The sequence below is a fragment of the Culex quinquefasciatus genome, chromosome 1 (assembly GCF_015732765.1).
Source record: "Culex quinquefasciatus strain JHB chromosome 1, VPISU_Cqui_1.0_pri_paternal, whole genome shotgun sequence".
Classification (NCBI taxonomy): domain Eukaryota; kingdom Metazoa; phylum Arthropoda; class Insecta; order Diptera; family Culicidae; genus Culex; species Culex quinquefasciatus.
The window spans coordinates 17482390-17506577 of record NC_051861.1 but is presented as its reverse complement, the minus strand read 5'-3'; the positions used below and the strand labels follow the sequence as shown (position 1 = coordinate 17506577).

At 36.8% G+C, this 24188-nt stretch overlaps 2 protein-coding genes across 2 annotated transcripts in view; both read right to left on the bottom strand.

Moving 5' to 3' along the window:
- LOC119767698 overlaps positions 1-24188 on the bottom strand; it is an 85503-nt gene that overhangs the window by 7321 nt on the left and 53994 nt on the right. The window contains exons 3-9 of the mRNA XM_038256928.1: positions 12062-12225; positions 11582-11948; positions 6151-6355; positions 1769-1927; positions 580-849; positions 323-506; positions 84-263 (exon numbers count right to left, since the gene is read on the bottom strand). Of these exons, the coding sequence (XP_038112856.1) occupies positions 84-263; positions 323-506; positions 580-849; positions 1769-1927; positions 6151-6355; positions 11582-11948; positions 12062-12225 (1529 nt within the window). The remainder of the gene's footprint in view (positions 1-83; positions 264-322; positions 507-579; positions 850-1768; positions 1928-6150; positions 6356-11581; positions 11949-12061; positions 12226-24188) is intronic.
- On the bottom strand, positions 19909-22106 carry LOC6047472. Its single transcript, XM_001864491.2, has one exon. The coding sequence runs from the start codon at positions 21696-21698 to the stop codon at positions 20073-20075; it is 1626 nt and encodes a 541-aa protein (XP_001864526.2). The 5' UTR covers positions 21699-22106; the 3' UTR covers positions 19909-20072.

Here is a 24188-nt window from a genome sequence, read left to right as displayed (position 1 = left end):
AAAAATCAAATATCATAAAATAAAATTCCTACACATTTTCGAGACAGTAAATTTCTGGAAAAAATTTTTTTCGCACAACTCACCTCACAAAAATCCGTCGCAGCTAGATTCCGAATAGCACCCCGAACTGCGCCATGCCGTCCAAACAGGGCAAATTTAGTCTCAACAGCTCGGTGAAGCCCTTCCCGGTAGTGTTCAACCTTGATCGTTGGATTTTTCATTGATCGCTTCAGTATTTCGCTAGTATCTCGATCGCGGTTTGCCTGAAATATTTCATAATTTTTTTGTTAGTTTCAGCATGCAAAATCTTCTGAAAACTCACCACTAAATACGCCTCATCGGATCTATTACGCACGAAGCCCACCTCAAAGTCGGTTGCATGCAACAAACCGTGCAAGTCCGTCACCTCATCCAGATAGATCGACAACTTGGACGTGATCGAGGCGGAGTAGGCGTTGTACACGATCAGCTGGAAAAGCAGGGCCGTGATGACGATCGTGGCCGAACTGGTACGAAATAGTAACATCACTTTTTACAAGCAAATTTAAATTTGATAGTTGAACAACTGGTGAATAATACCTTTGACAGTTGGGATTGATGGTGCTGCCTTGCATGCAAAAAATGCCCATAAACCAGAGGAACGCATCCGAACCGGACACGTGGTCCGTGGGTGGTGCGTGCTGGTTTCGTTTCCAGCGTGTTGTTACGTGCAGGTTGTTGATCAGTCGTAACATGACCGCAAGGGTTATGGTCAGTGCCAGAAAGGCCACGGCTAGCGTGGTCGTTATCGGGGCCAGATAGATGTCGCGGATTTCGCTCAGTTCCGGCTGCCGGAGGTACACGTTGCGGCTAGTGGGAGGGAAAGTTCTTAAACATTTTATCTAAATGAACTTATTGCGAAACTTGTTGTAACCATAAGTTTGATTGCCTGTGTTTGTTTTCAGCATATTGATAACAATTTTTCAGATCAACCAAAGTAAATTTTTGCTGGTTCTATTAGAGGGAAAACGAACTCGTAGAAAAAAATTCAAGGTCTCGGCAACTTTTAAAGATTTGTTTTTATCATTTGTAAACAAATGCAACCAAACTATCAAAATATTTCAAAACTACGTTCCTTTCCCTTGAACAATAATGTGTTCTGCTTCTTTTTAAAATGAATTAGTTTTTGGTCAATAGTAACTAAATATATTTAACCAGTTCTAACTTTTCATATTCAAGCATGTACAGTCCAGTGCACATCATCAGCACAAAACGAGCTAACGGCAGAAAACGTCTTCAAGAAACACCATCATCAGCTGTGAAAATTCACTGTACCACAACGCGATAGATCAAAATCAAAATGGCACCCAAAACCAAGGCCCGCAGGTGGAGGTTAATTCGTCTTCAATATGAATGGTTTTTGACCGATTCTTTCGGTCAATTTGCACTAGTTAGCATCAGTTTGTCAAAAAAAAATGAGCTTCGTCACCTAAAATTTTCTTAACACATTGAACCTTCATGTCGATCGCGGGCAGATCGCAATCCGACTGAAGGTGGTTCGCCGGTGCGATCTTGCACGGATAATCGACACGTGACCAAGTCCCAAGATTCCGAGGATTTACGTCAAACCCCGCGATAAGGACTCGAATTCAAAGCGACGAATGACGCTCGCTGCTGAGTAATTATTTTCCAATCATGTGAAGAGTACAAAAGAGGCACGTTTTTGCTACTGTGAAACAAGTAAAAATAAACATTATCACAATTTAGCACTCGCGCTCCGTATACTTACAACTCGTGGTAAACAGCGAAAGAGTAGCTAATTTTTCGTTCCAATGCGACGTCAACGTTGATTCGACTGTACACAACGTCCACCTCGTGGTTCTGGAGAGCACTGACTATGTCCTGGGTGCCGTCGGCACTTGTTTGAAGAATTGGCTTGATGCCGATGCTGCGTGAAATTCGGCAATAAAAAAACTAAGATTAGAAAATTATACCTGGAAAATCATCTACAGTCTAGACTCGATTATCCAAAAGCCTTTGAAACATATCACTTCAGATAGTTAAATTTTCGGATAATCGAATATGTATTTTTTCGTTATCGGATTTTTCATTGTCAAGCTTAAGTATGACCCCTAAACTATTCGAAAGTAACTTAGAATGTTTGAATCAAAGATTTGTATCCGCAAACCACGAGGACATTTTTTTGGAAATCTCATTTTTTCAAAATACCTCTTTTTTTCAAATCGACGTCGTCGTGCTATCTTGTCACACCCGCCATTTCCGACGTTCCGAGAAGAACGCGTTTCAATGTTTGACCTTGGATAAACAAAAACGAAAGCACGCATTGTAAACAATAACAAACACGTTTTGTTTGGCTGACCATTATGTGCATTGTCCCGAAGTTTGATTAAAGTTGGCTGCACGATCTAACCTGAAATCCCTTTGGCCACTTGTCTCCCTTACATCAATTTTCAGAGAGTGACAATATAGCACGACAAGATTGAAACTACTTTCATATGTAAAGTGACAAAAATGCACGGAGTTTTTTTCGGATTTCGTTGAATATCTCAGGATTGAAATCGAATTTTGGGGATCTGTGAAGGTCAAAAGGTGAGGCATTGTAAGCTACACAAAATGACGTTCTTAACTTAATTTGGCCCAAAATGCACGTGTGACAAGTTAACACAACGGCGACGAAATGGCCATATCTCGGAAATAAAAAATGATAGAGCAAAACTTGACAGCTATTGAAAATCTGATGAAGCCATTCGATTCAGCGTCCAATTTCCTCTAAGATGTTTTTTGAAAAAAAATAAAAACTTTGGGCGGTGCCAAGAAAGAAGAGGCGGTCCAATTTAATTCAAATTCGGGATTCTCACATGTTTTGATAGTATTAAAAGCTTCACAAAATTTGAGCTTGCTCAGAGAAAGTGCAATTTGAGTGGTGTGCCAGTTGGCGCGAAATCACCCATATTGAAAAATATTACTTTTCGATACAAGTGTTGAAAAGTTCAACTTTTCATCACCCTTTTCAGTGCTGCGAAGTCCTACTTTTTAGCACTGGTATTAAAAGGAAATGATTTTCAAATCTGTTATTTTTGGTAGTTAAAAGTAGGCCGTTTCGTTTCTCCAGAAGGAAGTTTTGCAGTTCTTTTTTGCAATTCCGTCGTGAAACTACTTACATTTCCTGTCATTCTTGAACGACGAAATAGCCTACTTTTCTGTACCAAAAATAACAGAATCGAATAGCAACTCTTTTCAAAATAAATGATGAAAAGTTCTACTTTTCAGCACTCAAATGGGGGCTGAAAAGTTGAACTTTTCAGCACTTGTTTTGAAAAGTAACACTTTTCAACATTTTTTGATTCAAACGATTTATTGACAAAATACATGAAAATTTGACTTAAAATTTCACTCAGTGTGTGTTTTTTAGAATTGCAACAAATGTTGTATGGAACTCGTTGCAAAACTTGATTTTTTCAGCACTCGTCGTATTTATCCAACTCGGTGAACCTCGTTGGATAAATGTACGACTCGTGCTGAAAAAATCCTCTTTTTGCAACTTGTTGCATAAACTACTATTAAAGTATGTGTTTGAAAGAATTAAACAAAACCACAGATAGTCTCACCTCTGACCACCCTCCCCTAGCGCCAAACTTTGCCATAAAACCTCATTTCACCGGTCCAAATTCCGGCCTTTGTCCACCGATACATTGTAAACTTGGTCGATCCGACACTCGGTCACTGCTGTGGCCGAGCTTGATGGTGACATAATCGTCTGCTTTTTCCAAAAAAGACGCAGGCCCGCCACTAGTTGAGCGAGTCTAAGCCACAAGAAAATGCTTTCGGTTTTGCCGGCCAACAGCTATGAGACCTGTTTTGTGTGACCAACTAATCACCTTTGGGTCGGCCTATTTGGCAACTGCCAGCGACCGACATGATGTCCCCGAGGTTGGATAAGGTTGCATGAGCGATAAATCTCACGATCGGTCTTGGGGTCGAGCTGAGCAGACGGAAGCGAAACTTGGCACTGGATTAGATTGACTCTCTTGACCGAAGATCGCTCAAAAGGAGGATTTACATTTAAAGCAACTTTGCATATTTCCTCTTTTTTTGCAAACCATCTTCCAACCAGTTATTTGGTTGAAAAATTGGCTGCAAATCGTGAGCTTGCCATATTTTGTAAATGGAAAAAGCGATTAAATTGAGACTTATTGAGAAGATGAGACCCATTTAACGAGTTTTTATCACGGCAAACTAAATCTTCTACTTAAAAATTCATTGATCAACTCTCAACCAACGGCTAGTTTTGATTGCGGTGAGACGACATGTTATGTTTTTAAGAATACCTTAAAATTGTGATCTATTTGAAATTTGTTTATCCGTGTTGTTAACTAGCAAGTTTAGGTTAAACAATATTTTTGCTGCATAAACTAGGGGAACATTATGTATTTCCACGTCCAATTACAGCTACTAAAAAGAGTTTTCAAGTGACAAATAGCTCAGCTGAGCAAGCAAGTTTCTATCAATAATTTTGCAAAATAAATTAATTAAATAATACACAAAATCAAAATGGATGGAATGGCAACCGAGGAAATATTGGAGAACTTTCCCTACTATTACATAAATTCTACAAAAATCTCCATTTTCGTGATACCCAAACCTAAAGAACAAAGGTCTTAAGTTTGATATTTTGTTTTTAAGTGAATTAAGATTTTGGTTGAAATTTTTGTCCGTGTAAACCATTAACATTTAAGAAAAACTATTAAATCTCAACGTACACGCAAAAAAGACAATTCCCGAAATCGTGAATAGTGTTCATGAATTTAAGAATCAAGAAGTAATATATTCACCTACATAGTTCAAGTGCACTATGTAATTCATGAACACTATTTACGATTTTGGGAATTGATTTTTCTCTGTGTAACAACTACAGCCCAGACTCGAGTATCTGAAGCTTCGATTTTCCGAAGTTTGGATTATCCGAAGTACGATTATTCAAAGGTTTGTATGGAACTTGCTTTTTACGTCAAATTGGAGAACTGTAACTTGACTGTAACCTCATTTTTGTCAAATTTGAATAGTTGATTGCTTACTTTTTTAATATTTCATCGCTGCCTTCTTGGATTTAAAAATTCTTAATCATTTTAGAGTAGTTTATGGGTTATAGTGGTTATAGCAACCCTCTGGCACCTGTGTAAATGGCTAGAACGTTTGACAGTCACCAAAACCTCGAAGAGCCCACGTAGTAGTATTAGTGAAGAGCCCACGTAATGCGTGGGCTCTGTGAATGTAGCAGTATTGGTGTTGTCTGTTTGTTTATACCAAATCTTCAAGAAACATCACTTTTTGTGTGTGCAAATCTGTTACGAAAAAGGATGAGAACTGTTGCTTCCGATTGACCGGGAAGATTTGTCGGGTAGTACTGTAGTAGTTCCGAACAACTCGGTGCAATCTCCGGCAGGGAGTAACCGACCAAGTGCAGAAACATCCGTGATTCCGGTGATTGTGGCGGAGCTGGTCTTCGATAACCTTCTCCGAGGACTGGCCCACTCCCACTGTCGACTCGCACAGGGAATCGAAGGAATCGCGTGCTTGTGTAGAATCCGACCTTTTGTGGACTCATAAGAAGTTCATCGCGAAGTGGTCCGAACAAATCTGAACTTTGAACTTGCAAAACCATCTTCAACGCCACTTCGCGGGGCATTTATCCATAGTCTCTGGCGGATAGAGTACTTCGGGAACTTGTGTTTGGAAATCCGTCCCGTGTCGTTATTTTTTCATGGAAATCATTTCAACTTTTTTTTTAAATTATGCCTTTTTTACCACGCGGTTTGTTTATTTTCAAATTTGACAACAAATGCGTTCTTCATCTTCTTTGTTGTCTTCATGTTCGCGTCGAACATTTAGGTTTCATAAACATGGCCGTCGTGCCAGAGGGCTGGGTTATAGTTAAGGTTGACAATCAAAAACGAGACAACGAAAAAAAAACAATTTCGGGATTCGATTATCCGAAGTGAAATTTTATCAACGCCTTTGGATAATCACTTTTGAACTGTACATCAAAGTTATCCAGAACTTTTAAAATAAGGTTCGATTCTCCAAATACAGTGACCACGTCGTCGGTCAATAGATCCTTTGGTAAATCTCTCCAAAAGCACACAATATCACCTTGCTCCAAGGAACTTTGGCAGCACCCGCAGCAGTGTCCCGGAGTCCCCGTAAACCGGTACGTGACCACCAGCACCACCACCGTTCTCTTGCCCAGCCGTCTCCATCAGGACACCTAGCGTGAACTTGACCCGGCCAAAGAAGTCGTTTCGTTGTTCCACCGGCAGCGGCCGCGTCAACCTTCCCGAGGTTATCTCGTGTGACCCTGCGCGCTCGTCGTCGTTGGTCAAAACATCAACATCGGTTGGTGTCATCGTAGCAAGCCAGTCCAGTGAATGAACAGCAGAGGGAAGAAACGTTTCTTGGATTAGTGGAAATGCACGGAATCACGTGCCAGGGCACGCAGTTGGCTGTGATTGGAATTGAAATCGTCCCTGCTGGGAGAGAGAGAGATAGAAAGTTCACAGGCAAGAAAAAATGGAATAAATTTATTTAAATTTGAAATTCTATTGTTAAAAATTAAATTTAGAATGAAACCAAAAAATGGTATAGTAGAAACATGGATGAAACATAATTATTTTTTAATCGGAATTAAAAACAAGACATCACATTATCTGTGAACACTTCATACAGAGCATGACGTACTAAGCTCGAGTTGGATCGTTTTCAGAGGACGCAACCTTCGTCGGGAGACGTTCCTCAGGGGAAGAATGCAACTATTTCCAGAAGGAACAATGTTTTTGTATTAACATTTCTCTATGTCTAGTGCATGTACTAAACAAACGAGCGTGCAGCGACGTCAGAGACTGTGCGTCACGTTTTCTAAGTGCAATTACATTTGAAGAAGCTCAAGCATTAGGTCGAGCGGGTATTGCGAAATGCACGTTTGATGCTATCCGTAAACCAAGTGTTTTTTTTTGTTTTAAAAAAAAAGGGTTACCAATATAAGAGATCTAGAGATTTTGTAAAATATTTAAACCTAGCAAGCTATGGATGCTCCCTAACCGTACTTTGCCCGCAGGTACCAGAAGTCCATCTACGACGGTGGTGTACTGTCGAAGTTGTGGGCTAAGTAATTGCCTCTTCACAATGCAATGCAATAGATACGGCGAAGGAGGAGTGCGTTTCCAACAACGAAGAGATGAACTTTGATTGCGTTTATGGGTTGAAGATGAAGCGTAGTAGACGAAACGATGTCACCAGGTTACAAATACCAGAGGGGTCAAAGACGTAAATTGTTAGACATACATTTTTACCTGGCATGTTGGTTGGCTAGAAGCTTTCTTAGTTTATAAAAAACACGGGTTTTTCTGCCTTTTGACAACCACAAAAAAGATTTATATAATTATACTTTTTCTGAAATGTGTTTTCAAAATAATAAGATTAAATGTGCAATTAGAATTCTATTTAATAACGTCATTTTTAAAGTACCACCCCACACGCTTTTACCCCTATTCTTTAACATGTAACGTCACTCTTGCTTGATATTTACAGATATTCATACAGTCCAGACTTTATCCGTAGAGCTTGGATAAATTTCACTTTGGATAATCGAATCTTCGGCTAATCGAAACACGTTTCTTTTTTGTTCTCTTTTTTTAATTGTCGAGCTTAAGTATGATTTAGAATTTTTTCATCCGAGATATCGGCCAAATTATCGGTGATGAAACATTGAAAAAAAGCATTTTGCAATTAAATAGGCAAATAACTATTCACATTTGACTAAAATGTGATCGCAGAACACGAAGCAAGAAAATTAAAAAAAATAGAAAAAAATGTGTGTATGATTAGATTATTCAAAGTATTATATTTCGGATAATCGAACTTCGGATGATTTAGTCTGGGCTGTTATACTAAATTTTTCTGATACCAGCTCCAAATTGAGCAAATTGAGAGATATCTAACATAAAACATATTTTGCACAAAGCTAGGGTATAACTATAACAAAGAGGGTATAAAATTACAATATTTCTCAACTAATTTGCGTACTTCACACCAATAAGTGATTTCTATTTCCACCACCAATACGAATATGACATCACATCATATTACAACCCCTCTTACTATAATAATCATATTACGCAATATGGCACTGCCACCATGACCAGCCCCACAGCCAGCATCCAGTCAATGACACTGGTCCAAGAGGACAAAGCGGCGCGGCATATCTATCCATTTGGGGGTCCATCCGAACTCCGACAGTGTTGTGAGAAATTGGGGTTTACGATCGATCCATCGTGTTCATTTCTTCACTCACCCATCCATTCATTGAACTGCTCACACACTGCAACTCTCTCTTTCTCTCTCTACATTCAAATCTCGGCGTGTATTGTTAACGGTTTGCAAGTTTATTCAACCATGGTTAGGGTAGGTTTTGGTGCCCAACCCAACTCAAAGATACTTAATTTTCGATTGTAATTACCCAGATTATTGTTGTCGTTGAGGTTTGACTTCAGTCGTTGCTTTTTTACTCGATTTGCGATCAAATCAACATGAAAAGAAAGCAATCTTGTTTGCAGTCATTTTTAAATGCAGCGTAAAAAAAGCATTGCGCAATATCATGTACACCATCAGAATAGTGTTCAAGGAAACCAAAAGAGGTTAAAAATTACCTAAGTAACACAGCGATTTAGTAGTAACTTTCTCGATGTCATCGTCGTGCTACATATGTAAGGCTTTCTAGTCAAAAATTTACCAACACATTCAAAGTATGTTTACATGGCAGCTGGGGGTTTGTTTGCATCAAATTTGCTATCTCTTTCTAGATTTTTTTTTTGTCAAGTGACTTCTAGCTGTTGTTTTCGACTGACCGCCCTATATGTCACCCAATATATTTCGCAGGGCTGTGACAGCTCGAGCTCGATAATCATCAGGACACTGTGACGAGGAGTTCGTTATTTTTGGGTTAAATTATATTTTTTATTAAACCGAAAAGATATCACAACGGCGATGTAGAGGAAATATACCCATTTTAAGCCTAAAATGAGCGGTCGTGTTTAAATGATGCTGGATAATCTGGAGTGTTCCTTAGATTTACTAAAACCATGTACACCAACCAGAAGAGCAACTTTTTGCTCACATTTCTGTTTAATTAGATTTTAATCAAAAGTTATTTTATTCAATTCTAGTAGTCGCTGGCTGTGCTGCTGGTGGTGTTGGTGAAGTTGGTGAAGCGCTCAACGTGATAAGAAATGATTTCGCAAAATAGATATTTTGATCAAACGTGCATTAAATTAAATATTTTGGCCAGTAAATGGCCTAAATTTGGGTGCTTAATCGAGGCGGTGCTGTTGCGGGTAATTTTATGGCCAAAATAGTATTTTTGAAGCTTTAATCGTGCAACAAACTCTCCATATGGCGAAGATAGGTGTTTGCTTAAAATAGTCATATTTGCCCTAATGTATTAACCCAAAATGAAACCCTAGATTTAAAACAAATAATAGTGCGAATAAATCTATCAACCAACCTTTTGATGACGTAAGTGTCACCTAAATAGGTTAATCAGGATGCCGACTTTCAATTAAAAATTGTTTGACGTCAATACTCAGCCATCTACACGCTCACCAAAGGTTACCCGATCTTAAGTTTAATGAGAAATTTTATGAGCGTTGCTACATTGGTTTCTAAAAGACTGCACAGATCTATCTGCAGCAAACTCAAGAGCCCAAAATGTGCATTCGATCAATCTAGCAAGGATAAAACATGGCAAAAATAGAAATAGAAACCATTAAAAACCATTCTCGTAACATGCAAACTCCCTTCAACCACGATGAGCTTTCGATTCCATTCAATCCATTCAATCTCAATCTGTCACGTGTGTAGTCGAGATCGAGCGCGATCGAAGCGAAATCAATGATCGTTTTCCGCGTGGAACAAAACAACAACAAAAAATCAACTTCGTTCTCGTCTCGCAAAAAAAAACCAAACAAAATCCAATCAACGGGGCGTAATAAAATCGTTTTCGAGACTTCTGGTCCGAATTTTGCCTACCCTTCACGGTACCAGCACAAGCGTAAAAACAACACAATCAAAACAAGCTTGGAAAACTCAAACGTCATTACTAGGGTTAGTGAAATTTCACGATTTCGCGGACAGCGTGAAATCCGCGAAATTTGGCTTTTTCCGCGAAATCCCGTGAAATGTTATGTTTATGTGAAAATGTAACGATTTTTCTCAAAATAATTAATCAAACGCAAAAAGGAATAAAAATAATCTTATGAACTACTGTAGAATTAGGCGAGTGAATATCCTGGTTTAAACCAGGATATGCACTCGCCTAATTCTACAGTAGTTCATAAGATTATTTTTATTCCTTTTTGCGTTTGATTAATTATTTTGAGAAAAATCGTTTGATTAATTATTTTTAGAAAAATCGAGCACCGGATTCGAGTGATAGAAATGACAGTTCAGTGTTAAATTACTTATATATAAAAAAGTAAAATTTGGACGATTCCGCGATTCCGGATTCTTGAAATTTATCAATTTTCTCAAATCACTTTTTTTTTCCAAATAACTTCATAATAAATATTTCAACCATAAAGACTATTTAAGTAAATTTTATTTGTCTTCGTTTGGTAAGCTTGATATGAACCGTTTGAAGAATTATTAAAATTTTCAGTTTCTATAGAAACTAACTAAATTCAAGAAAAAAAAAACTAAATTTAGTAATATTTTAATTCGCTGTAGTACAAATTTTACTGCTATTTTAATTAAAATGTATGATTTCAAAAGAAATTATAAGAATCAAGCTTTGTTTTATTTAAAATAAAATGAAGAGTATTTTTAATCTTTAAAATCACCTTTTTAAAACATTTAAGATTTTTTTCTGAGTCCTGTTTTATTTTAACAATATTTGATTATTTGTGTGAATAATTCCCTTGAAAGTCAAAAAAATACAATTTTTTGTTTTCTGTTTTTATTTTGAATAAATATTTCGATTTCGTAACAATTTATAATATTTCTGCCTATGGATTTTAAATTTAGTTTTTTAAAAAGGGAGATGAAAACCTTAAAAATTATTTTGAATGGTCTAAATGTAAAATTCAAACTATTTTACATATTTTGGATGTACAAGATTGTTGAATCTTGCTTTGATATGAAATTCAATAAAATTTAAACTGATAAAACAGAAGCAAATCAGCGAAAACTTTTTAACCTTTTCTAGTTGAATATTAAAAAAGCAATTCAATAAATGAGAATACGCATGCCTTACATTTTGTTTCAAAATATTAATTGAGCCCATCCGTAAACCAGAGGTTTTTTTTTTTGATAATTAGGAGATTTTTTTTGTCACGTTCACGTCAGTTTATTGAAGAATAATATATAATAAAGCATAAAAAGTAGTTTCTGCGATTTAAACATAAGATTTTCAGAGTTATTTTAACATTTTTCACGTTCCGCGAAATTTGCGTGAAATTCGGTGTTTTGAAATTGAGGTCCCCGTGAAATTTGCTATTTTCGAGCGTGAAAAATCACTAAGCCTAGTCATTACCCAACGCCAAGCGAACGCATGAACCGTCATCGGTGGTGTTCAGCTTGTAGAGCTGCGTCAGCGTGAAGACCGCGTGTCGCGCCCCTTGGAAATCCTGCAACGAATGATCCAAGGAACCCAACAGCATTGGGTTATCCCGAGGTTCGTTGACTCGCAAGGAACCCGCGAGTGCGTCCCGACGCAACAGATTGTCAAGGCTTGCTTGGTGGTGATGATCAAATAGATTCGAGTCGTTCCTTGTTACCACGACAACTTGGGAGTCCAGACGGAGCCGAAACCGACTCAACGTGATCAAAAATGGCCTCTCCGCATCGGGATCGAGCAGAAAAATCCATTGGCAGAATTCGGCAAACGTTGCGTCATCTTGCTAAAACAAAAATCAGAAAGTTGATTCAACTCAGTGAGGACCACACATTTTCGTTCGACCTGCACCAGTTTCAAATTTTTAAATTTTGTTTACCACTAGGGGGTTTAACTTACCTTGGCGATGATCGAATCCAGTGGACAGGCCGGTGTTATGGGCACCACCAGAGTTTGATCGATTCGAGAGCACCGGCGGGTGTTTCCAAATTTGCCTGCCAGATGGACGCGAACGCCAAGGTCAGCAAGCCGTTGCACGAGAAGAGCCGTTGTCGCCGGCACTGCTGCGTGGATCGCATAGATGGAAAACATACAAAATGGCTTATTGATGTTGGACTATTTGGAAAACATCAACAACGTTAGGTTTCGTTTTGTGGTGAAATCTAAACGGTATTGGAATAGGTCAGCCAGTTAGCAAAGCAGTCCGTGGATTGTCAGTATATATTTGTGTGTCTGTGTGAGTGTATTTTTGTGTTTGTGTTTTTTTAGAAGCTGTAATCTAACGTCAAAGTGCTGATGAGTCAACATAAGGTACTGGATAAAAATACATGCATTTTCCTTAGTAACGCACAGACTCTGTTATCCATAGTCCTCATCAAAATTTCCCACAAAGTCACGTTATTTTCTAATACTTTTGTTCCTAAATATTGAGGATATTCAGAAATGAAAATTGTCCTCAAAAATGTTTCAATCAAAAATAAAGCAAATTGAAGTGTGTTATTGCATTTAATAAAAATTAGTCTCGATATTCAATTTCCGCTTTACTCTGAACCCCCGGTTGTTGGTCACTTTTTGTATGACTCTGTTTAAGTCTTTACCACGTTGATTTGACAAAGTGAACCAAAACAGTGACGAACTATCACTATTTAAAGAGAGTTTGAAACGAAAAAGTAGCCCCGTTCGTTTGACAACAACTGGTGTCAAACCATCGGGGTTTTAGTGTATTCGTTCCAGATCTTGCCTCTAATATTCTCGATCATTTTGGAACATTTCAGAGGGCCTATTCAAGTTAAGCCTGGTTGTTTTCTAATATGGTTTCACCGCCATATTGTATTACATATTTTCATATCTTTTTGTAGCTTAATAAAATTTATATTCTATTTTATTTTTCGTAATAGCGATCAAAAATATTAGTAAAACATTTTTACAAAAAAAAATATTCAAAAAACATCAAAATTTTAAAGAAAATAAAAGTCTAACCAATTGAAAATAATTCGAAATACATTTTCCTGCGTTTAAAATCATATTTAGCATATCTGGGATCGATCAAAAATATTTTAATTTTTGTGGAATTTCAATGTACAACATCGCAAAAAGATTTTTTTTCGGCAAGCAGGTGAAAAATTCACTTTAAAAAACTTTATTCATTCACATGTTGCGACCATGGCTTGTTATTTCATTATTTTTTCTTTTCGAATGCCATTTTTTTTTAAATTTCAGAGGTACATTATGGGTCGCAAGATAATTATGTTTAATTAAGAAAAAACATATTGCATTCACATCATTAGAAAAACGTTACTTAATCCACCTTTAGGTGGTTGATGCCTTCCTCTCATTTATAGAGTGATTACAATCCCCTAAAGTGTCCACATGGTTTATGGATCTCCCCTTACGTGATCGCAGCACCTAAGAGGTCCTAATAAAAATAAGTGACGAGTAAAAAAAAAATAGACTTCCTACAGACTTTTTGTCAAGATTATACAGACACCGCCTTTCAGGAAAATGGCATCCCTTTACAAGGCTTTTTATGTGGCGATCAGACGGGACCATTTGAGGTTATGTCAGTTCATACCATTTTTTAAACTGCTTCTAATTTTAGATAGGCAAACCAGATCTTGAAAATTCTTAATCCACAAGAAGGGTCTTTTCATATGCTTTCTAAAAATATATAACAAGTGAGGGTTTCATGGAAAAACACCCTTTTTACCGTAATTTTAATTTAATATGAAACAGTTTTTTTAACATAACTTTTTAAATACATGATAAAACTGCATGAATTTAAATAGCAACTTAGGGGACGTTAAGGCGGATCGATTAAAACCACTCCGGCCAAAATCGGTTGAGCCTGTGACAAGATATTTCAGTGACATTGATTTGATACACATGTCTACATACAGCCAAACACACAGACATTTGCTCAGCTGGTGATTCTGAATCGATATGTACAAATGAAGGTAGGTCTAGGAGGTCTAAGTAAAAAGTTCGTTTTTCGAGTGATTTTATAGCCTTTCCTCAGTAAAGTGAGGAAGGCAAAAAGGGTACTCAGTCTTCAATGTTAGTCTATGATTAACCTAAAAAAATATGTATCGATATTGCACTTTGTCGATCTGTTATGAGAGTCCAGAAAGAACACATTCACGCGCAGCGTAAAACGCGCAAGCGTAAATGTGCTAGCGTTTATGCTTAGACTTGACAACTTGTTGATCTTTTGAGCGAGAAATAAGACGAAAAATAAGACGTAAATCACTAATATGGCAATATCACCGTAAATACATTTTGGAAAAGCTACAACTTTTGGACAAAAACAGTTTATGGCGCATGTTTTCAAATGGCTTTTTGTTTTGAAATTGAATTCTTTTCATTTGAAAGTGTTATCTGCAAAATAGTCCAAAAAATACCTCTAAACGTGGCTTTGACCATATTTATTGGCCCAAAATTGTGAATCAAAAAACAAATGCTCGTCCCCCACGGCTAAAAATCTGAAATATAAAAATTGTGGGTTTTATGAGCGGGTTTCCAGCAAACCTTAAACCTTTCTTTTGTAAGAAAGGCAAACAAAATTAGTTTTTATTTTTTTTATATTGTTTTGTTTCAAATTGTATTGTAATTATTTTAAAGATTGCAATTAAATACTTTGATATCATTAACTTAAAAAAAAACTTGATTAACTCCCCTGAAAAAAAAATATTCAAATCTTCTTAACAAAAAACACTTTTTACGCTTTTGTGCACTTTAATTCAATTTTTTTACAAAATGTTTTGAAATGATTTTGATTACAGACAAAATGTAAAGAGAGTAGATTTTTTTTGCGTTGTTTTTAATTCGTTATTCTTCAGATTTCCTTAAATTATTTTAAGTAATTTTAAATTATGAAAAACTATATATTCTGCTCCCCTATTTCTTGACTCATTTTGAGACATTTTTATTATGAATAATTTGCTTTTTATAAGCTTTTTTTCAAATAAAACATTATCACTGAAATGTTGTTTTGAAAAAATATATATATCATGTACCTCAAAAAAGGAAAACTCCATTTTGAAGTAAACAAAGTAAAAACTGTTATTTAAATGTAGTGTCTTTTTGTGCTTTTATAGACAACAATCTTTTTTCATATATATATAATGAATAATTTTGTTTTCTTCCGCCATTTTCCAGTTAAATAATTGATTCTGAAACTATCAATATAGAAATGCTAAGAATAAAATTCAAACATTAATAATGTTTGAATTTGAACCAACATTCATAAAAAAAATAGAAAGGCAAATCCAAATAATACTGCAAAAAGGAATATAAAACAAAACTAAATGTTTCTTAATAATTTATTGTTTTAATATGTGAATTTTTTTTATAGTACGAATCCCATTTTTTTTCAATTTGTTCTATTAAAGTCTTAGTCAAGACCTGGACTAGGATGATTATCAAAAAATCCGACTGATTTATTTACGTTTCAAATGGATTTTAACGACCATTTCGACGGTAACATTTCAAAAGGCATCATGTACATTTTGACACTTTCTGGGTTATTGTATATTCTGAAAGTACTTCTAATAAGCTACCTCTCCACCAAAAATGAGCAAAAGTTACTTCAGTAAAGTCTGTTTAATCATGATTTTAAATAAAGTAACATAAACAAAATCTCTGCCATCAGCAGTCCCAGTTTATATAGCCCTGTCAACCTGTCAAACAAAAGGCTACATAAACCTCGTGACGAAAAAAAAGCAACATGAAAAAAGCGCCATGTACATTCGGCGAAGAAAAACGAATCATAACAAAGCGCCCCCCTCAGTGACAGCAGGGTGATATCGACGTTGGTGATTTCAAAAGAAGTTATGTTTGTTTTTCTCAAATAAAATTACGGAAATAATGTTTTATTGAATATGGATGATCAAGTATCCACAAAAACAACGTTATTCATCGTTTGTTATCATTAGAACATCTTATTTTGCTTTTATATTAAAATGGTAATTGAAAATGGATGCTCAACATTCAAATGCGCTTTTCTCAAAACTCATGGTTTGTACATGATGCTGTTTGAAATGTTGGCATCGATTTCCTTAGCTTGTTACACTTTCCCCACCTTCCCCTAGTTTATTAGTTTAATCATTCATTTAAATCAATAATCATGACTAGAAACAGATAAAACAATCAATCAGGATATTTTTTGGCTCCAACCGCTTGCTTTCATTAACTACTGCTTTGAATAAGATCATACAAATTGTTTAAAAAATTAACCATTTTATAATTTGTGAAATCAGTGATAGTATTTGCGTATTGAAAGACAGCTGCCATAAATACAAAACCACGTGCACCACAACGAGAGTTGAAATGTAGAGTAGGGTAATCGTCAAAGAGACACTTTTGGTTTTTAACTTACAACGATTATTATTTTTTGTTTTATTCATCAGCATGTTTTAATGAGATTTTTGATGCATTTTCTTTCTTTTAATGTGTTTTTACCACGTTGATCAAAATATGAGAACGATCTTACGTCTACAGCCACAGTTATTAAACTGTCTCATTGTAGATGCACTTGGCCGGAACAACGAGACAGCTGCGGGGAACAATGGGACACCCAGGGATGAAATAATCGCAAAAAAATCAATTTCGCTTACGAACTTTCTTCACCCGCGAAAAAGAGAGGAGGCAAATCACGCATAAGAAAATCGCTCCCGAAATTCTCCAAGAAAATCAATTTGCTGATGATTTTTTGTGAATTTCCTTGTCAGCACCACTTAATAATATTTATTTCACTTTGTTTACACACATTGCCCATCTACAAAATGTGACAGGTCATTTCTCGACGTGTGACGTTACACTTGCAAGTATAGTACACAGAAAAAAATAATGTAAATTTGGAAGCTTTAATTTTGGAAGGTTGAATATTACCTCTTTTATGATGTAATTTTATCTCAATTTAGACTGAAAAAGTGACATTACACCAGAAAAGTGGTAAAATTACACATTTCCAGAGGTAAAATTACACCTTTTTTCAAACATAAAAGATGTACCCCTTCCCAGATGTAATATTACCATGAATTTTTGTAGTGTAGTGAAAAGGATATTCCACCGAATAATCAAGATGATGATTTTTTTAGATTCTTTTTACCGATCTTTCGTGCACGAGAGAGGAGAGCAATGCTCCTTTCGGATTTTTTCTCTTGATGAACGTCCAGAGATTTTCTTTTGATGATGATTATTCCATCGCTGGGGACACCCTATGAAAATCAATACTTTTCTAGTAAAACATAAAGTTTTTATATTTTTCCATTGCCGATGACTTGCCTTGAACATTTTGAAGCAATTTTACCAACATAAAACTTAAATAAACAAAAGTTAAACTAAAATGTTTTTAAAATTTACAAAATCCTTTTATTCATACCACAAAACATTATATTTTTGGTTGAATATAGTTAAAACTCAATACATATGAGCAATTCTCTACGAAATCGGTCTTTTTTCTTCAATTTTAATTTTTGTATTTTTTAATCCGGCTGAAACTTTTTTGGTGCCTTCGGTATGCCCAAAGAAGCCATTTTGCATCATTAGTTTGTCCATATAATTTTCCATACAAATTCGGCAGCTGTCCATACAAAAATGATGTATGAAAATTCAAAAATCTGTATCTTTTGAAGGAATTTTTGATCGATTTGGTGTCTTCGGCAAAGTTGTAGGTATGGATACGGACTACACTGGAAAAATAATACACGGTAAAAAAATTTGGTGATTTTTTATTTAACTTTTATCACTAAAACTTGATTTACAAAAAACACTATTTTTATTTTTTTATTTTTGATATGTTTTAGAAGACATAAAATGCCAACTTTTCAGAAATTTCCAGGTTGTGCAAAAATCACTGACCGAGTTATGAATTTTTAATCAATACTGATTTTTCAAAAATCGAAATTTTGGTCGTAAAATTTTTCAACTTCATTTTTCGATGTAAAATCAAATTTGCAATCAAAAGTACTTTACTAAAATTTTGATAAAGTGCACCGTTTTCAAGTTATAGCCATATTTAAGTGACTTTTTGAAAATAGTCGCAGTTTTTCATTTTTTTAAATTAGTGCACATGTTTGCCCAGTTTTGAAAAAAATATTTTTGAAAAGCTGAGAAAATTCTCTATATTTTGCTTATTCGGACTATGTTGATACGACCTTTAGTTGCTGAGATATTGCAATGCAAAGGTTTAAAAACAGGAAAATTGATGTTTTCTAAGTTTCACCCAAACAACCCACCATTTTCTATCGTCAATATCTCAGCAACTAATGGTCCGATTTTCAATGTTAATATATGAAACAATTGTGAAATTTTCCGATCTTTTCGAAAAAATATTTTGGAATTTTCAAATCAAGACAAACATTTTAAAAGGGCGTAATATTGAATGTTTGGCCTTTGTGAAATGTTAGTCTTGATTTGAAAATTCCAAAATATTTTTTCGAAGAGATCGGAAAATTTCACAAATGTTTCATATATTAACATTGAAAATCGGACCATTAGTTGCTGAGATATTGACGATAGAAAATGGTGGGTTGTTTGGGTGAAACTTAGAAAACATCAATTTTCCTGTTTTTAAACCTTTGCATTGCAATATCTCAGCAACTAAAGGTCGTATCAACAAAGTCCAAATAAGCAAAATATAGAGAATTTTCTCAGCTTTTCAAAAATATTTTTTCAAAACTGGGCAAACATGTGCACTAATTTAAAAATGAAAACTGCGACTATTTTCAAAAAGTCACTTAAATATGGCTATAACTTGAAAACGGTGCACTTTATCAAAATTTCAGTAAAGTACTTTTGATTGCAAATTTGATTTTACATCGAAAAATGAAGTTGAAAATTTTTACGACCAAAATTTCGATTTTTGAAAAATCAGTATTGATTAAAAATTCATAACTCGGTCAGTGATTTTTGCACAACCTGGAAATTTCTGAAAAGTTGGCATTTTATGCCTTCTAAAACATATCAAAAATAAAAAAATTAAAAATAGTGTTTTTTGTAAATCAAGTTTTAGTGATAAAAGTTAAATAAAAAATCACCAAATTTTTTTACCGTGTATCATTTTTTCCAGTGTAGTCCGTATCCATACCTACAACTTTGCCGAAGACACCAAATCGATCAAAAAATTCCTTCAAAAGATACAGATTTTTGAATTTTCATACATTATTTTTGTATGGACAGCTGCCGAATTTGTATGGAAAATTATATGGACAAACTAATGATGCAAAATGGCTTCTTTGGGCATACCGAAGGCACCAAAAAAGTTTCAGTCGGATTAAAAAATACAAAAAAAATCGAATGACCGAAATCCTAGAGAACTGCTCATATGCCAAAAATCACTTTAATTCATGTTTTGAAAGATTTTCGTAGATTTTGAAAAGTTTAATGAAGAAAAATCAATGTGTCTCATTGTTACCCATGGGCTGAAAGGAGTGGGGAACAATGAGACAGCCCTGAATTTTAACATTTATGAATAACTTTTCAAGGGAGCGTCCAAAATCAAAGCCACTATTATGGCAGACGTATATCCAGTAGACACACCTTTTCCCCAAATATGAGCCTGATTGGTTGAAACTTCAACTTGGGAGAGCCATTTTATCATTGTTCCCCGCGTCTTATTGATGACTACTCTACCATAAACAGAAGCCTTGCCTTATTAATTCAATATCGATTTTAGGTAAATTACTGCTAGAACTGAAGTTTATTATGGGCAGAATGAAACGAAAACCAATATTGGATTTTCCATTTTATTTAACGTTGTTCAAATTAAATTACATAAGTAGGTATCACTTAACATTATATTCTTGAAGATCATGTTCAGTATTAAAGTATTCGTATCAGTGCTTAAACTCTTAAATTGATATGCGATTTGAGTGATTTTCAGTTACGTGTCTTTCAGTCAAAGGAGAGTATTTTAATGCTGTGAAAAGTTCAAGTAATTCTGCTGCATCGTTGGCAGTGGATTGTAGTGCTGCATGTTGGCCGGGTTGTGCTCGTAATGCTGCGGCGGCGGTTCAATTCTGAACTCCATCTGGGGACTGCTCGCGATACCCTGCATCGGCGCGACCTGCGTGGTTAAGTAGTTGACCTGTCCGCCGCCACCGTTGCCACCACCGCCTCCGTGGTTCACCACGTTGTTCTGGTTCTGGGCTCCGTTGGTTGGTGTCTCGTACTTGCCACGCTTGAACCGCCCGTACAGCGAACTGTACGGCAGATTATAATGGATCGCGGCCTGGTTGATCGACATGTGTCCCTGCTTGACCGAGTCCAGCGCTTCCATCATGGCGTCCTCGGACCACGGAGTTGGGTTCGTCCGAGACAGCTCGATTCCCTCGCGTTTGCAGCGTCCATAGAGGGTTCCGGTTGGAATTCCGAACTCGGTGCTGGCTTTTTGGACCGAAGTTTGTCCACTGCGGATCGCTTCGAGGGCACGGTCCAGATCTTCGGCGGACCAGCTGGTGGGAGCAGCGTTGAACGGGGCGGCCAGCCGAATACCTTCACGGCGAGCGATCTTGTACAGCGTGGAAGATGGGATTCCGTACGCCTTGGAAGCTTTGTTAGCGGAGATGGTTCCGGATCGTAGCGCGTCCAGAGCGTTATTGAGTGCTTCCTCGTTCCAGGTCTTGGACGGACCTTCCTTTTTGGGAGTGTCAATGCCGAGGCGGTGCGCTCGCTGCCACAAAGTCGTCGACGGAATCCCGTAAGTGGCCGATGCCTTGGTCAGACTCATGTTTTGGGAGCGCAGGGCTTCCAGGGCCGATTCCATGTCCTCTGCGGTCCAAGTTTTCGGAGCATTTGGGGTTTTGGGATCGTTCGAGTTGGTGGGGCTTTCCAGATTGCTGTACTGTCCGGAGGATTCGTCCATTGTTCCATTCTTGATTTCCTCGCTGGCGTCCGATTGGTAGCTCTGGCTCATCGCTCCGGATCCTTCCGAAGGTTCGGCCATGCTCTGCATCGATGATTGATCTTGCTCCACTTGAATTTGATGTTGTTGATGATGATCCTCTTCGGAAATCACTTCCTGCTTGACAATGATTTGCGTACCCATTTCGAGCGGGGCACCGTTTCCGTTTGACGGAGCAATCGTCACTAGCCCATCCGGATTAAGGTGACCGGTTAGGCCGGACGCGTACGACACCGGGCTGTGCAGGTGCTGCTGCGAGTGTTGATCGATTAAGACGACATGTTGTTGATGCTGGGGCGGAGGCAGATAGATAATCTGCTGATGCTGGATCTGGTGATGACCCGGCAGATGCATCTGGTGGCCAACCGGATTGTACAGCGTAATCGCTTCCTGAGTTTCGTGCGGCTGGAGAGTTTCGAATTTAATCCGCACGTCACCTCCACCGTTCGACGGAATGGCGACTGTGGCGGCATTTGTTGATGCTATCTCACGAGTTTCGTGGCCTGCGGCACCGTTCATGTCGCCATGTTCCGTCACCGGTACAGCAGTTGGTGCCGGCGGTTCCGGGGCAAAATCCAGGTAGCCCATCGCAACTCCCATCACGGATCCGTTCATTTCCACTCCACGAGTCGTCATTTTGTGTTTTGTTTTGCTTCTTTGCCGTCACCGGAGTTCTGTTTTGTACTGCCGTTCACTAACTTTGCATAGTTCTTCCACTTCCCGTGGTTAAACTCGTTTCAGCCACCGCTAATTCACTGTAATTTCGCTGTAAAACTCAAAACTTCACTGACAACCACCGAAATTTGACACAACAACCTCGCTAAGCGTCTCTTTTTTCGCTTCTAAACTTGTGGAATGCACCTGACAACTAACACTGACTACCGACTGAGCCAGCGGAGTCCTTTTTCTTGCTCTCTTTTTCTTTACCTGTTGAGCTCCGGGACGGCTCGCGCAGGTACCTGGCTTCTAGAAATTAAAGTGCCTATCTTCGACGGTGGTGGTGTGACCTTCAACCAGGCAGGATTTTGTGCGCTTGGTCCAAGATGCTAAAGGTAAAGGTGAGCACATAATTAGTCCGCAAGAAGAATTCCATTTCATGTTGACGATCAATGAATTTCATTCAACCCTTCAACCCCTTGTTTTCAAAAGCTAAATTATGTTTTTATTGTGTTTTTCTGCTCACCCTTGCCACATCATCTTGTAGCTTCTTCCCGTTCAGTTCAACGCCGCGCGCTGCTAGCTTGCTGGCTCGCTGACTGTCTGACTTACTGACTATAAGCTATTGACACAACGGGAGTTCTTGTGGTCGTAGAATGTTGGGATGATGTTTGATGCTCAAATATTGATGTGCGTGAAAACGAGTTGATAATTTATTGTTCTCAATTTCGAATGGCTGCAAATATTTTTTTTAATTGTTTTTTTTTTAATTATATTTAATTGTAATTTATCTGTAAACGATATCGTGTTAGTTTACACTTTGTATCAAGACAAGCAAGGAATAATAATGAGAATTAGGCCGGTGGAAATATTGTTCATAATTTATGCCTCGATAAATCAGGAAAAAAACAATATTTTTTCAGGAAACAAAAACATTTAAACAGAAATTTATGTACAACAATTAAAATTGATCTGTGGTTGTTTATGCTTCATACAATCAACTGTAATTTTTATAAGCAATTTCTAATAAGTTCTATCAGTGTCCACGTGGTTTTGCAAAGCAAATCAATCAATTAATTTTCAACAAATAATTCACACACGCATGCGTACTTCTAGAACTTTGTTCTACCTTAGTCACACAATAATCTACATAATGCGTATACAGTGGACTAGGGGAACAGCATCTAATTCTAGCGTGCCTCTGATGTTGGCAGGTCAAAACTTTGACATTCAATTAAAGCTAATTAAAAGCGTTTTCAACTGAAATCGATTGTTAAATAGCTCAATAAGAAGTGAGCAAGCAAGTTTTCTATCAAAAGTTATGCAAAATTAGTTGTTTAAATAGTGAAAATCAGCAAATTGGATGGAGTTGGGAGCGAGTGCTTAACCTGCCAAACATACGAAAATTTCCCCTATCTCGTTGTCGATAATGAAGAGACCATCGAGAGCCCTAACAAAAAATCATAATTTTCTGAGTTCGATATCCCACTTTTATACAAATTTTTCAGTTCAACCCATAAAACCATTTTCATGGTTGTAGTACCTGAACTCAAAAAATTGTATGAAAAGTGGGATATTAAACTATGAACATCATGATTTTTGGTAAGGGTGTAGAACGAAAACTCAAAGCATCCTACTTGAAAGGACTGAAAAAAAATTGACAGCTGAAGCAATGTTGATATTGAGAAGAAATCTAAATACGGAGTAAGAGTCGAGCGTATTAGCACAGACAAACAGAGGAGACTTATACAAATTTATTTGTAATCCATCGTCTTTTCATAGATACATCAACTCACGGCGACACTAGCGCTGCCTGGTGAGCTACAACCCAAGCATCATCCAAACATACCAAAAGCTGAAAATTTGATGAACTTAAATGACGATTTTGTGTTCAGTTCTTAGAATTTAAGTAATTAAATTCATTATACAGTCCAAACTCGATCATACAAAGTATTCGTCTGATTTTCTCCTAAGCCAATCTTCGCTAATAAGCCTCAGCAAATTTCTACGAACACTTGAAGATCCTTCGGATAAGCGAAAGTTTGGATAATCGAGGCGTCGGATAATCGTAGTTATTCATACGGTCCAGACTCGACTACCCGAAGGCCTTGGCAACATTTCACTTCGTATAATCAAAACTTCGGATAAATTTCGATGTCTTATTTTGATTGTTGAGCTTTAGTATGACCCCTAAACTACTCTAAAGTGATTTAGAATTTTTAATTCCAAGATGGCGGCGGTGGAATATACAAAAGTACATTTTTAAATTTTAGAGGCAATCAACCCTTTAAGTTTGACTAAAATGGGGTTGCAGAACTCGAATTTGATGTTAAAAATTAGAATAAAAACAAGATTTTTTTTGCTAGTGATTCGGATAATCGAGCTTCGGATAATCGAATTTTTTTTAAAATAATTTTCAAGAATCTCGAAATGTAACTGATGATTGAACGTATAAAAAACATTAGTATT

Coding starts and splice junctions, on each gene's coding strand:
- LOC6047472 (XM_001864491.2), bottom strand. CDS start 21,698: ATGACGACTCGTGGAGTGGAAATGAACGGATCCGTGATGGGAGTTGCG.